General features: G+C 51.7%; 1 protein-coding gene across 1 annotated transcript; it reads left to right on the top strand.

Moving 5' to 3' along the window:
- Positions 1-1,973: 1,973 nt before the first annotated feature.
- Positions 1,974-6,220, top strand: BTG2 (BTG anti-proliferation factor 2). The gene is made up of 2 exons (XM_041723524.1): positions 1,974-2,346; positions 3,666-6,220. The coding sequence occupies exons 1-2, from the start codon at positions 2,004-2,006 to the stop codon at positions 3,998-4,000; spliced, it is 678 nt and encodes a 225-aa protein (XP_041579458.1). The 5' UTR covers positions 1,974-2,003; the 3' UTR covers positions 4,001-6,220.
- The last annotated feature ends 5,193 nt before the right edge of the window (positions 6,221-11,413 follow it).

Genomic DNA, 11,413 nt, shown 5'->3' with positions numbered 1-11,413 from the left:
AGGAGAATGACCCTGGAACACAAAGTGGCAGAAACCTAAAAAGGTGGATGAGGTCTTTTTTAAGATGAAAGATTAGGCAAGATATTAGGCAAAGGAGTCCAGACTTAATGCAGTAGACAAATGAGGGTGGAGGGTGTCTTAGAATGATCTGAGCGAAAGAGTAAGTGAATACAGACTTTTGGGAATACAGCTCTACTAACAATGGAAAGGGTAATTTGGGGGATGAGATCTGACAAGTCTACTGCAATCATCTAGATAGGAAGAAGCAACAGGTCTTGTGGCTAGATCAAGAAGTCAAAAGTTAGGGGGCAGCCTGAGTGGCTAAGCAGTTTAGCACCACCTTCAGCCCAGGGCCTGATCCTGGAGACCCGGGATCGAGTCCTGCATCAGGTTCCCTGCATGGAGCCTGCTTCTCCCTCTGCCTGTATCTCTGCCCCCCCCCCTCTCTCTCTCTCTGTGTGTGTGTCTCTCATCAATCAATCAATAAAATCTTAAAAAAAAAAAAGTCAAAAGTTAGGGTGAGTTTTCAGGTTGGAGTGCCTGGGCAAGTGATGGTATCTTTGACTAGGAAGGTAGCTGGGGAGGACGGTGGAATTAGACTGACATTGAGCTGGTGGCTGGACACCTAAGGGGCGGGACAGAGCAGGAGGTGGTAGCAGCAGGATGAAGGGACACACACTATGCAGATGTGACAGTCAGGGGTGAAAAAGTAAACATCAGAGTGGATATCATCATAAACAGGGTTTCTCTGAGGAAGGCAATTGGAGAGAAAAGGGAAAGGAGTGCGGGAACACAGAGAGGGAACAGGGGCAGGAGGGGATCCAGGGCAGACAGAGCTGGGGAAGGGAGGCTGAGAAGCCTGGCGTCAGGTGCCCAGGAAAAGGAGGAGGGATTGCCTCTAGAGGTGGTTACCAGGACCTAGAGTTCAAGAAAAGTAAGAATTTACAGGCGCCATTGGGTTTGATTCACCTAGCAAATAAATATGGAGCAACTACTATGCCAGACCCCCGGATGTTGGTTAGAAGTTAGCTTGATGGAGGGGACATCTGGCCAGCGCCTGAGATGGTGCCCAGCGCCGGGCACCATCACAGGCGCTGGGCACAGTGCTGCATGTGGACCCTGGAGACTGAGGCTGGATTCTTTACCCAGGAGACCGTGTTTACAAAAGCTTCAGTCCATAAGAAGGATGAACAGGAGAGAGAGGGCTGGGGGAAGAGGGAAGGAGAAAGAAGTGGATGGGAAACTGTGTGCAGTTGAGAGCTGAACACTTATTTTAAAATGTTGGCATTTAAAAGAAAGCGAGAGCAAGGAAAATAACTTGGGCAGACAGAAAAGTCTTACATCTCCCTCACCCTAACCCTCAGAGAGGTAAGACATGGACGCTACTAGGCAAGAGAAAGGCACCGGTGTAGAGGAAGCACGGAGCTTTTTCGGAGGAGGTGGGACTCTCCTCGAAGCAAATAAAAGGTTTAGTTCCCATTCCCGAAGAGCCCAGGGAAGCCTATTTCACAAACACAGCAAAGCGGTAAAATGGTGACAAAGCGTCCGGGTGAGTGGTTGTGACATTGGAAAACGTGGGAGCCAGAAAAGGGACCTCGTGGGAGAGGTGGTATCAGCAAAGCCTCTTGGAAGAGGTGGCGGGGACCTCAGCGTGGAAGGACTGGCGGAGCAGAGCTGCAGGCATCCCAGGTTGGGGCGACCTGGACGCAGCCCTCGCCCCCGGGAGGCCTGGGCCCCTCCCTGGCTCCCCCTCTTCTCCCCGCGCCACCCACGGCCAGCGAGCGCGGCTCGGGTTCCCAGCAGTGACGTCAGCGGGCGATGACCTCAGCGCCGAGGAGGCGGCGGGGGCGGGGCGGGGCGGGGGCTGGGGGCTGGCGGCCGGGCCGGGCCCGGGAGCGCGCGGGGCGGGGCGGGGCGGGGCGGGGCGGGGCGGGGCGGGGCGGGGCGGGGCGGGGCGGGGCGGGGCGCCAGTCCGAACCCGCCCCATCCGCTGGCCGCTGCCAATGGGGGCCGCCGCGGGCGCCCCCGCCTCTCGGAACAGTATGAAAGGCGCGTCCCGGGTGAAGTCCCGGCAGAGTCGAGCCGCTGCACCGCAGCCGTCCCGCGAGCCAGGCGGCACGTCCCACCGAGGCCTCCCGCTGCTGCTCGCCGCCGCCGCTGCCGCCGCCGCCGCCCCCCGAGCTGCGCACGACATGAGCCAGGCCCGCTGGACCGGGGAGAGAGCAGACATGCTCCCGGAGATCGCCGCCGCCGTGGGCTTCCTCTCCAGCCTCCTGAGGACCCGGGGCTGCGTGAGCGAGCAGAGACTACGGGTTTTCAGCAGAGCTCTCCAGGAGGCGCTAAGCGGTGAGCGCTCGCCGAGCATCCCGCGTCCGTCCAGCCCCGCCGCTGGGCTCCCCCCGACCCCCCGACCCCCGGCCCCGGCCCCCTTCCAGCCTGGGCCGTCTTGCCTTCCTCCTCGGGCAGGCTCCCGTCGCGAGCAGTCCGGGCCTCGGTTTCCCCCAGCCCCGAGGGCGGCCGGCACCCCCCTCCACTCCCCTGGGCCGCATCGCCCCGCCCGGCCCTGAGCTCGGACCCCCGGGACGGCCCGGGCCCGGCGCGCTCCTCCACACTGTCGCGGGCGCAGGCACCGGCTTCTGCCCGGGAGAAGAGGCGCCTGCGGGCCCGAGTGCGAGCTCCCCCCTTACCGAGATTCTCCGGGGCCGCGCGGACGGGCCAGTCCGGCCAGCCATGGGTCGTTATGGGGCAAGGAGGTGCCACCGAGCTTCTCAACGACCTGTCCTCGGCCGTGGATCCGCCGTGGACCTCCGGGCGGCGCGGGCTGCGCTGTGCCCGGGCCGGTGGTTACTTGCTGGAAGTTGGGATCCCGGCCCCCTCTGTATACTTTGGCTCCCCTTAGCCATCTGCCACTCGTTAGGGTCCTGAGAAAGCCTTGCAGGTAGTAACTGCGCTCTGCTGGCCTGTGTGCTGGGGCAGTGTGAAACGGGAGGCCGGCGAGAGATAAGCAACCAGGGGAGACCTATCTCTCAGCTGTTTCTAGCGGGTTAGGCGCTCGTCTCGGGCAGCGATAGCCATCTCCGAACTTGCCCACACAGATCCTGCCTTCTGAGGAGCAACATACGTTTCATCAAAAACAACCCAGCTTTGGCTCCCTAGCCACTGCAGAGGGTCTCTGGCTTTTGAGGGAGGCAAGAGGGAGCCTCTGAGGCCCAAGGTGGGAGACACAATGACTTGCTGTGGATCCACAGCAATGATGGCAGCCTTCCTGGCCTTGCAACTTCAGCTCGTCTGTCTCCAGGAGCACTGCCTGGACATGTCCTCGGGTCCCACCCCTCCTTCTTAACCGGAGGGTGTGTGTGTGTGTGCGTGCTAACAGCAATACACTGTCTGCTTGGGATTGCCCCAGAACTATGGGGACTGCCTCCCCATATACACTCACATCCTTGCCTAGAAGGAGTGAGGAAGGAATCCCATATAATTTCCTCTGCTTTGGTGGCAGGAGGGTTCCAGGAGGATCCTGGAACTCATGAAAAACCATGTTGCTTTCTTAAAATCTCTGGGTTCCTTCCTCTACTCTATCCCTTCATTCCCATCCCACCCTCGTGGTAGCCTCCACAGCCCAGCTACTCTAACCAAGCCATCTCCCTCTTGTTCCATCCCCACAGAGCACTACAAACACCATTGGTTTCCTGAGAAGCCATCCAAGGGCTCAGGCTACCGCTGCATTCGCATCAACCATAAGATGGACCCCATTATCAGCAAGGTGGCCAGCCAGATCGGACTCAGCCAGCCCCAGCTGCACCGGCTGCTGCCCAGTGAGCTGACCCTGTGGGTGGACCCCTACGAGGTGTCCTACCGAATCGGGGAGGATGGCTCCATCTGCGTCCTGTACGAGGAGGCCCCTGTGGCTGCCTCCTATGGGCTCCTCACCTGCAAGAACCAAATGATGCTGGGCCGGAGCAGCCCCTCGAAAAACTATGTGATGGCAGTCTCCAGTTAGATCCCCTGCCACCCCTGACCAGGCACTCTACTGTACTCATTCTGCCGTGACAACAGGCCACTGAATACCTCAACCTGGGGAACTGTATTTTAAATGAAGATATATATATATATATATATATATATATATATATATATATATATATATTTTTTTTTTTTTAAGAAAAGAGAAGAAAAACCCAAAAGATTTTTTTTTTAAAGAAAAAAATCCTTAAAGGGAGCTGCTTGGAAGTGGTCTCCCCAGGTGCCTTTGGAGAGAACTGTTGGGGCTGGAGTCTGGGAGCCAGTGCCTGCCTACAAGGGGGTGGTTAGTGAGGGGGTGGGCCTAACCAGGGCGAGGCGGGAGAAGCTTGGCTGGCCTCCCCAGGAAGATATGAGAGGGAGCAAGCAAGGTTAGCAACTGTGAATGAGAACGGGTCAAGAGCTGCCCTGCGGTAGGGAGAAACGCCGAATCCAGACCTCTTGCTGTCCTGAGCAGGACATCTGCATCCCTGGCCCCGCTCCTCAGGGGCATTTGAGCCTGGACTTCAGTTATGCTTTGTTGCCTAATCTTCTCTTTTATTTTTCCAGTGAGATCCAGGGCAGAGAGTGAAAAGGCCTCTCCTGATCACTTCTGTCCTAAGCAGCTTTTCTTGAAATCATGACTTGTTTCTGATTCTATGCTCAGGGGCCTGTAGATGTTGCTTCCCAGGCAGGAAACAAAAGCTTTTTGTTTTATGGGGGTCAGGGGAGTAAGGCAGGAGTTAGAGGTTGTTGGGGTTGGGATGGAAGGGTACTCTGCACAAAACCTTCGCTTTGCTGTGTGCTGCTCTGTGTGTGAGTATGTGTGCTGAATAATTTGGGGATGATTTGCAATGGAATTTTGGGACCCAAGGAGTATCCACTGGGGATATTTGTTTTTGGTCAAAATCCTTCTTTTTGGAACCACAGGAAAGTCCTGATGCTGCTGCCATTAGCCCTTCAAGAGTTGGCTCAAAAGTTCTGGGGAACTCCAGGTTCTTTATTACTGCCTTTTTAAAAGCACAACACTCCTCCCTGACTCTCCTGCTTTTGTCCCTTTCTGGTTGGGTCACCGAACTACCCAGTTTTCCAGAACAAGAGCTCTCTCTCACTCACTGTGCAATATGGCCTCCTGGGTCCTTCCTGAAGAGAACTGCCTCTCAGAACCTCCTGGTGCCCTGGAGGGGCTTAGGGAATGCTCCCTCTGTCTTCATCCACAGGACTCTGGATGGCTGGTCAGCCTTGCAGGTATTCCTGGACTGAAGCGAGAATGAGCCAAGTTCTTCAGGACTACTTGGTATTCTTGTAGGGCTGACACTAAAAGCCACAGTCCTGGGCATAGTTTTTTGTTTTTTCCCTTTCCCCTTTTCCCTGGTGCTCAGAGCACCTGTGGGGAAGTTGCTGCCTCTCAGTACAATCCAAGTTTTTCTGTAGATTTGTGCAATATTTACTGTTTTGGGTTGGAGCCAGTGGAAATCTAGACTGGGAAAGAATCCCTTCCTTGGGTTTTTCAGTGATGTTGAGTGAGGGGTTCTCAGAAGGTCTTGAGTTTTGCAAACCCGAATCACTTTAGAAGGACCCAGCTAGAGCCTCTAGTTGACCTGGCTACCCTCCTGTCCAGCCTGCCAGGCTGTTGGCCCCCTGGTGAGGAAACTTTCTTCCCTACCTAGGGGGTCCCTACTCCCCTGCTGATCCCCTCCCCTGGATCCCTGAACTACTCAGTTCTGAACACAAAGGTGCTATTTACCAAACACTGTCCCTACTGATTCCTGCCAGCTCTGCCTCCTTGTCAACTCTAGACTCCGAGCCACCTTCCCAGACCCTGCTTCAACATTTCTTGCTTTAGAGGTGACTTTAGGCCGACAGACCCAAGAGCTCCTTTTCTGGCCTGTGGATGGAAACGAAGCTGTGAATCTGCAAATTGTGGTGTGGCATCTAGTCTGCAAACAGGTCCCCGCCTTTCTAGAAGCAGCCTCACAGTCTCATGCTTCATCTGTCTTTTTTGATGTTCACTTTAAAAACAAAACACCCAGAGCTGGACTGTTGAGCAGGCCTGTCTCTCCTATTAAGTAAAAATAAATAGTCGTACGTTTGTAAGCTATTGTGACAGAAAAGACAAGGGTTACGAATTGTATGATAGTGTTTTTATATGGAAGAATGTACAATTTTATGGACAAATGTATGCTGTTTTTGTTACTTTAATAAAAATGTAGCAGATGAAGCCGAGTGGTAATAGAGAAGGGCACATTCCCGCATCACTAAGCCGTTTCCTCAGATCCAGATCCTTTCTTGATGTCTCAGTATTTCTCTTCAGCAATACCCTGAAGACCTGGAGCACATGGCTAGGATAAAAAATCTAGTTGTGTGAACTCCTTGCTTCATCTTTGAGTGCCTGTTCTCACTTCCCTGTGAAGATGCTAGAGGGGGCCTGTTCTAGACTGAGCACTCCTGAGCCTGGCCGGGCCTCAGCCACGCTCACTTGCTCATTCAGCACCTCTATACTGTCCATCAGCCTGAGGGAGTGAAAATATTACATATGATTGAGTCTCAGACCGAGATGGTGAGCAGGGGCACTGAACCAGTTCCCAGATTGGGGCAGAATTGTTTGAAAGTTCCTGGGCCAGGCTCTTGTCACCTCTGGGACTGCCGTTTGGTACCCTCCATTCTGAGTAGATGAGAGCAGTTGGGCCTTAGCATCTGGGCACTGGAGCCCAACCTGTGACCAAAGGCCAAGGCTACCAGTTGGCTAAAGAGCAGCTACTCCTGACAACAAAGGTTTGTTACCAATTACTCCCCGTGGCTATACAGATAGGACATATGCAAGGAAATAAGCATAGTTTTTATCATGCCTGACTCTTGTGCTCTTGTCTGTGAGGTGGTGACACAGGCTTCTGCACTCCCTGTCCTACTTGCAAGCTCAGCCGTTCCCACTGAGGTCACAAGTACATCATTAACCTGGGCTAGTTTTTTTTTTTTCTCGGTCAGAAGTGGGCTGTATTTAAATTACATTTTAAACACATTGATTTGTGAACAGAACTACCCCTCCCCCCATCAACACACAACCTTCATTTCACACCTCCATGACCCTCATTAACAAACTTGTGGTTTGACCTGTCTTAGGTGGCAGGGGGACCAGAGAGGGCTGTGGACAGTACAGTGGAAGGGTAGAGGAGGCAGGAGATGGGGCTGGGGGAGGCCAGCTCATCTGTCTCACGAATAGAATTGGTTATAGGGACCCACTTGTGTCAAGAGGTTATTTGAAGAAATGGCCCCATTTGCGTCTGTACCTTCTAACACAAATGTCCTAGGCACTCATTTGTAAGGACCTGCCTTGTGGGATGAAAGGATGGTGTTAGGATTGCATTTTTGCCTCTCCCGGTGTGCTATCCTTGTCAGCCCGTCTTGTTTTCTAACAGGCTGCACTCAAGGAGGAGATTTCGTTGTTTTCATGTCTAAAAAGCCTGAAAGGGAGAGTTATCTGGAGGCCAAGAGAGCATCATCCACCTCTGTCTCCAAGCCAGGGAGACTGTAGAAAGGCAGATTGATTTGGGGAATCACTCTTGGCCCAGGTAGACTGACAATTCCTAGAGTTACATGGGAGTGTTCTGTGATCAAGCCCCAGATTATTTTAGTTTCAATCAATTTTAGCGGCGGCAGCGGCAGTGAGCACCTCTTGGCTAGCTAGGGGCATAGAGATGCACAGGAGCAGTTTGAGGAGTTGCTGCTGGTGGCTTTTGTGCATTCAGGGACCAGATGTTGGTCCATTCTGCTCCCAGCTTCCCCACTTGGTACACGGTGCCAGCCCGGGAGACCTAAACTCGGTCGGCTGTTTCTGGATGATAAGGCACTGTCCAGACAGTGTAGACAAGGTCTGGGAGCTGCAGATTAAGGGCCCGTCCCAGCTTCTGATAAGGATGTTTGGGTGGGGGAAGGCTTGAGGTTTCAACAAGCAAGCCCAGGGGGAAGAAACTCTCCCCTGTGAGTCTGACATCGGCCCTAGAGCAGCTTTACATGAGCAAAGATAGTTAGGACTCCTGGCTTCTAGGCCAGTACTGGCACCAAGGCCCAGCAAAGCCTAATTTGGTGGAAGGAGTTCTGGGCTGGGAGGGAGAATATATGGGTTGTAATCCAGGTTCTTCCTAACTAGCTGTGTGAATTTGGGACAAAGCCCCTCAATTTTCCTGTCTCAGAAACTAGGGAGTTGGATTAAATGACCTCTGTTTCCTTCTTCAGCTTTTGATTCTAAATCATCTCCATTATCCTGGCAATGACGGAGGGCAAATTAGCACAATTATTATCATCATTTTCAAGTAGATGAATGGAAGGTCATTTGGGTTGGGCAGTGGAATAATAAACAGTCTTCCCCTTGCTTGAATCACACTCCAGCTCATGATAAGGTTTCCATTTCCAAGCACAATAGGCAGTACTGCAGGGGTTAGCAGCTCAGGCTGTCTAGGGATCTGACTTCACCTCTACTACCTGCCTCCTGGCTATGGCACCTGGAGCAAGATACATCAACCAGGCTTCCATTTCCCCATTTGTAAAAGGGGACTTAAGATTAGAACCCATCTCGGGGATCCCTGGGTGGTGCAGCGGTTTGGTGCCTGCCTTTGGCCCAGGGCGCGATCCTGGAGACCTGGGATCGAATCCCACATCGGGCTCCCGGTGCATGGAGCCTGCTTCTCCCTCTGCCTATGTCTCTGCCTCTCTCTCTCTGTGTGTGACTATCATAAATTAAAAAAAAAAAAAAAAAAAAAAAGATTAAAAAAAAAAAAAGATTAGAACCCATCTCAAAACAGGAAGGAGGATCCAGTGAGATCTAAACCACTTGGAAGAAGGCTTGGCATATTTAAGTACTCCACCAATGAGAATTGTAGTTTTATATTGAAGTTAATCTGAATTAGTCCTGAGATGAGTAAGGATACTCTGACATTTTGATGACTGGGAGGAAATGATGATCTAAGTAGCACTTCTACTAGTGCTTCCCAGAATGGCTGCGGGTAACAACAACTGAGCAGCCCCCCGGCCTCCCCTATTGAAAGATGGTTTTCAGTCCTTTGCTGAAAAGGTTTCACAGTCCAAGGGCATGTAGCTAGCTCAGTTGATACAGCATGAGACTCTTGATCTCAGAGTCCCTGAGTTCAGGCCCCACATTGGGCATGGAGCCTACTTAAAATAAAAACAAAACAAACAAAAAATGTTCACAGTCCAAGAGCCCTTCCTATACATGATATAGGTATCATGTAGCCTATAGTAGGTACTCTATAAGAATCTGCAGAACGAATGAAGGCATTCATGTCTGATCTTGGCCATCCTTGCTGAAATGTACCATGTCCTCACCAGACATTCGATCTCATTGGCTGGAGGGAAGCTCTGACCTCTTGGCTCCATGATCTGCTTGTGGATTAATACCAAACTGGGCTATGTGCTCATTCACACACACAGTGGGTGGGGAAACGAATTCTCCAATAACAACTTTGCTTATCTCCATCCTGCCCATCCGTGGAATCACACCCACGTGTTCCTTCCAGGAAGAGAGAGAAATGGGGAAGCTGAGAAGGGCAAGCCTGGTGAGTTCCAGAGAATTCTGGTTTTCTTTCTGCACCACTTCTTTGCAGAGCTGGCCTGAAAAATATTTGAACTGGGTCTAAGAGGCAACCAGGTCCCTGGATAATAATCTTACACAAACAAGCATACCCTAGACGTGCTACCTATCCTTTTCCCCGATTTGAAAGAGGCCTGCTTCCCTGGGCACCCACAGCTCCAAGTCATTGCGCTCCCAGGTGAAGTGGCTCTACCACACCCTAGCCCTGTTGCCATGAACAAGGGCAGGCCTTTATTCAACCCTTGCACAGCAAACCTGACAGGCTGCCCCAGAGCACATCAGATAAGATGAGGTTATAGCTGGGCAGGTTGAAGCAAGGGCTATTTTCTTGACCAGCACCAGCAAGGAGGGGCCATTTAAAGTTCAGTTCGGTGGGCATTGGAGGAGTGAAAGGTAGAGCCAGGCCATCAGTGACTGAGGACAGCTGGACACAGGCTGTGGGGAACTCAGAGAGTGAGTTCAGGCTTTGAAAAAGACCCTGCTCTTTAGCTGTCGTCTGCTGCCTCCCTGGAAGACCAGTGACACTAGATATTGAGATTTTTTTTTAGAGAAAACTGAAATATAGACATTAAAAAAAGATTTTATTTATTCATTTGATAGAGCAAGAGAAAGCACAAGCAGAGGGAACAGTAGGCAGAGGGAGAGGGAGAAGCAGGCTCCCCACTGAGCAGGGAGCCTGATGCGGGCTTGATCCCAGGACCCTGGGATCATGACCTGAGCCAAAGGCAGATGCTGAACTGACTGAGCCACCCAGGTATCCCTGAAATATAGACTTTTATTTTACATATCCCTAAGTTCTAATGATGATAACTAATTTTTTTCAAGTGGTAAACTGCTTATAAGTACTTATTTGCATAGGCTTACAGTTTGACTTATGATAAGATTTGGACCCCATGGAATAGGGCCCCATCTCCCACACCGGAAGGAGGTTTGTGCATTGAAGGCATTGATGGCACAGAGTCACCTTGGCTGTGATCTCTTGAAGGAATATCCCACCAGGTTTCTGACAGGACCCAGGCACACATAGGGCTTCTGCTTCCCCTTCAAGGATTAGACTAGAAGCAGCTTTGCCACCCTCAACTGGTGCCCATTAACTGGTCCCTGGGCCTGTAGCCTCTGGGCCTGTGCTCAAGGAATGTTCTGACCCTTCCTACCTGCCCGCTTCTCTCTGGTTAACTCTCAAGATTCAGATCTTCTCAGTGATAGCGTCCCTTCCCATGCAACTCAGTGTTTTCCTCTGTCCTAGTCTTTATAACCCTGAATTTACAGCTAGAATGTAAGCCAGGGACATTACCTGAGCAGTGCTTGGTGCTTAGTAGGTGTTAGCGAATAATTGTTGAACAGATGAATGTCAATGTTGCCAAGAATTAGGGCTAACAGATGAAAGGAATTTAGATGAGAGATGGAAGAAAAACATCAAGTGCATTCAGGGTCTGCCAGTGAAGGGTCAGAAGAACTCAGAATAGCTAACCTGTGGTTGTATCTTCTTAAGAAAACAATCCTTTGAATCTTGTGAGCTCTTAGGTCTTTAAGCATCTGCTGTTGAAATGTAAATGTTACTTAGAGAGGGGTGGGCACACTTCAAATCATAATGTGAGAGAACCTCAGTTAGCAATTAACTCCCTAAAGTGGGCTTACCCAGAAGGTAATCACCTGGACGGATGGCTGGGCCACATGTGGTTAAGCAATTCTGACCTCGGTAGCAGGAGAGGGAGAACAGACTCCACAGACACTGAATACTGCTCTTGTCCACAGAAATCCTTCCCAGTGTTGACCTTGGAAGCCAGCTGCCGGGTGGTAGAAACACCT

This window comes from Vulpes lagopus, chromosome 11, assembly GCF_018345385.1.
Source record: "Vulpes lagopus strain Blue_001 chromosome 11, ASM1834538v1, whole genome shotgun sequence".
In the NCBI taxonomy this organism is placed as follows: Eukaryota; Metazoa; Chordata; class Mammalia; order Carnivora; family Canidae; genus Vulpes; species Vulpes lagopus.
The sequence above is the reverse complement of the archived record's forward strand: the minus strand, read 5'-3'. Positions and strand labels throughout refer to the sequence as shown.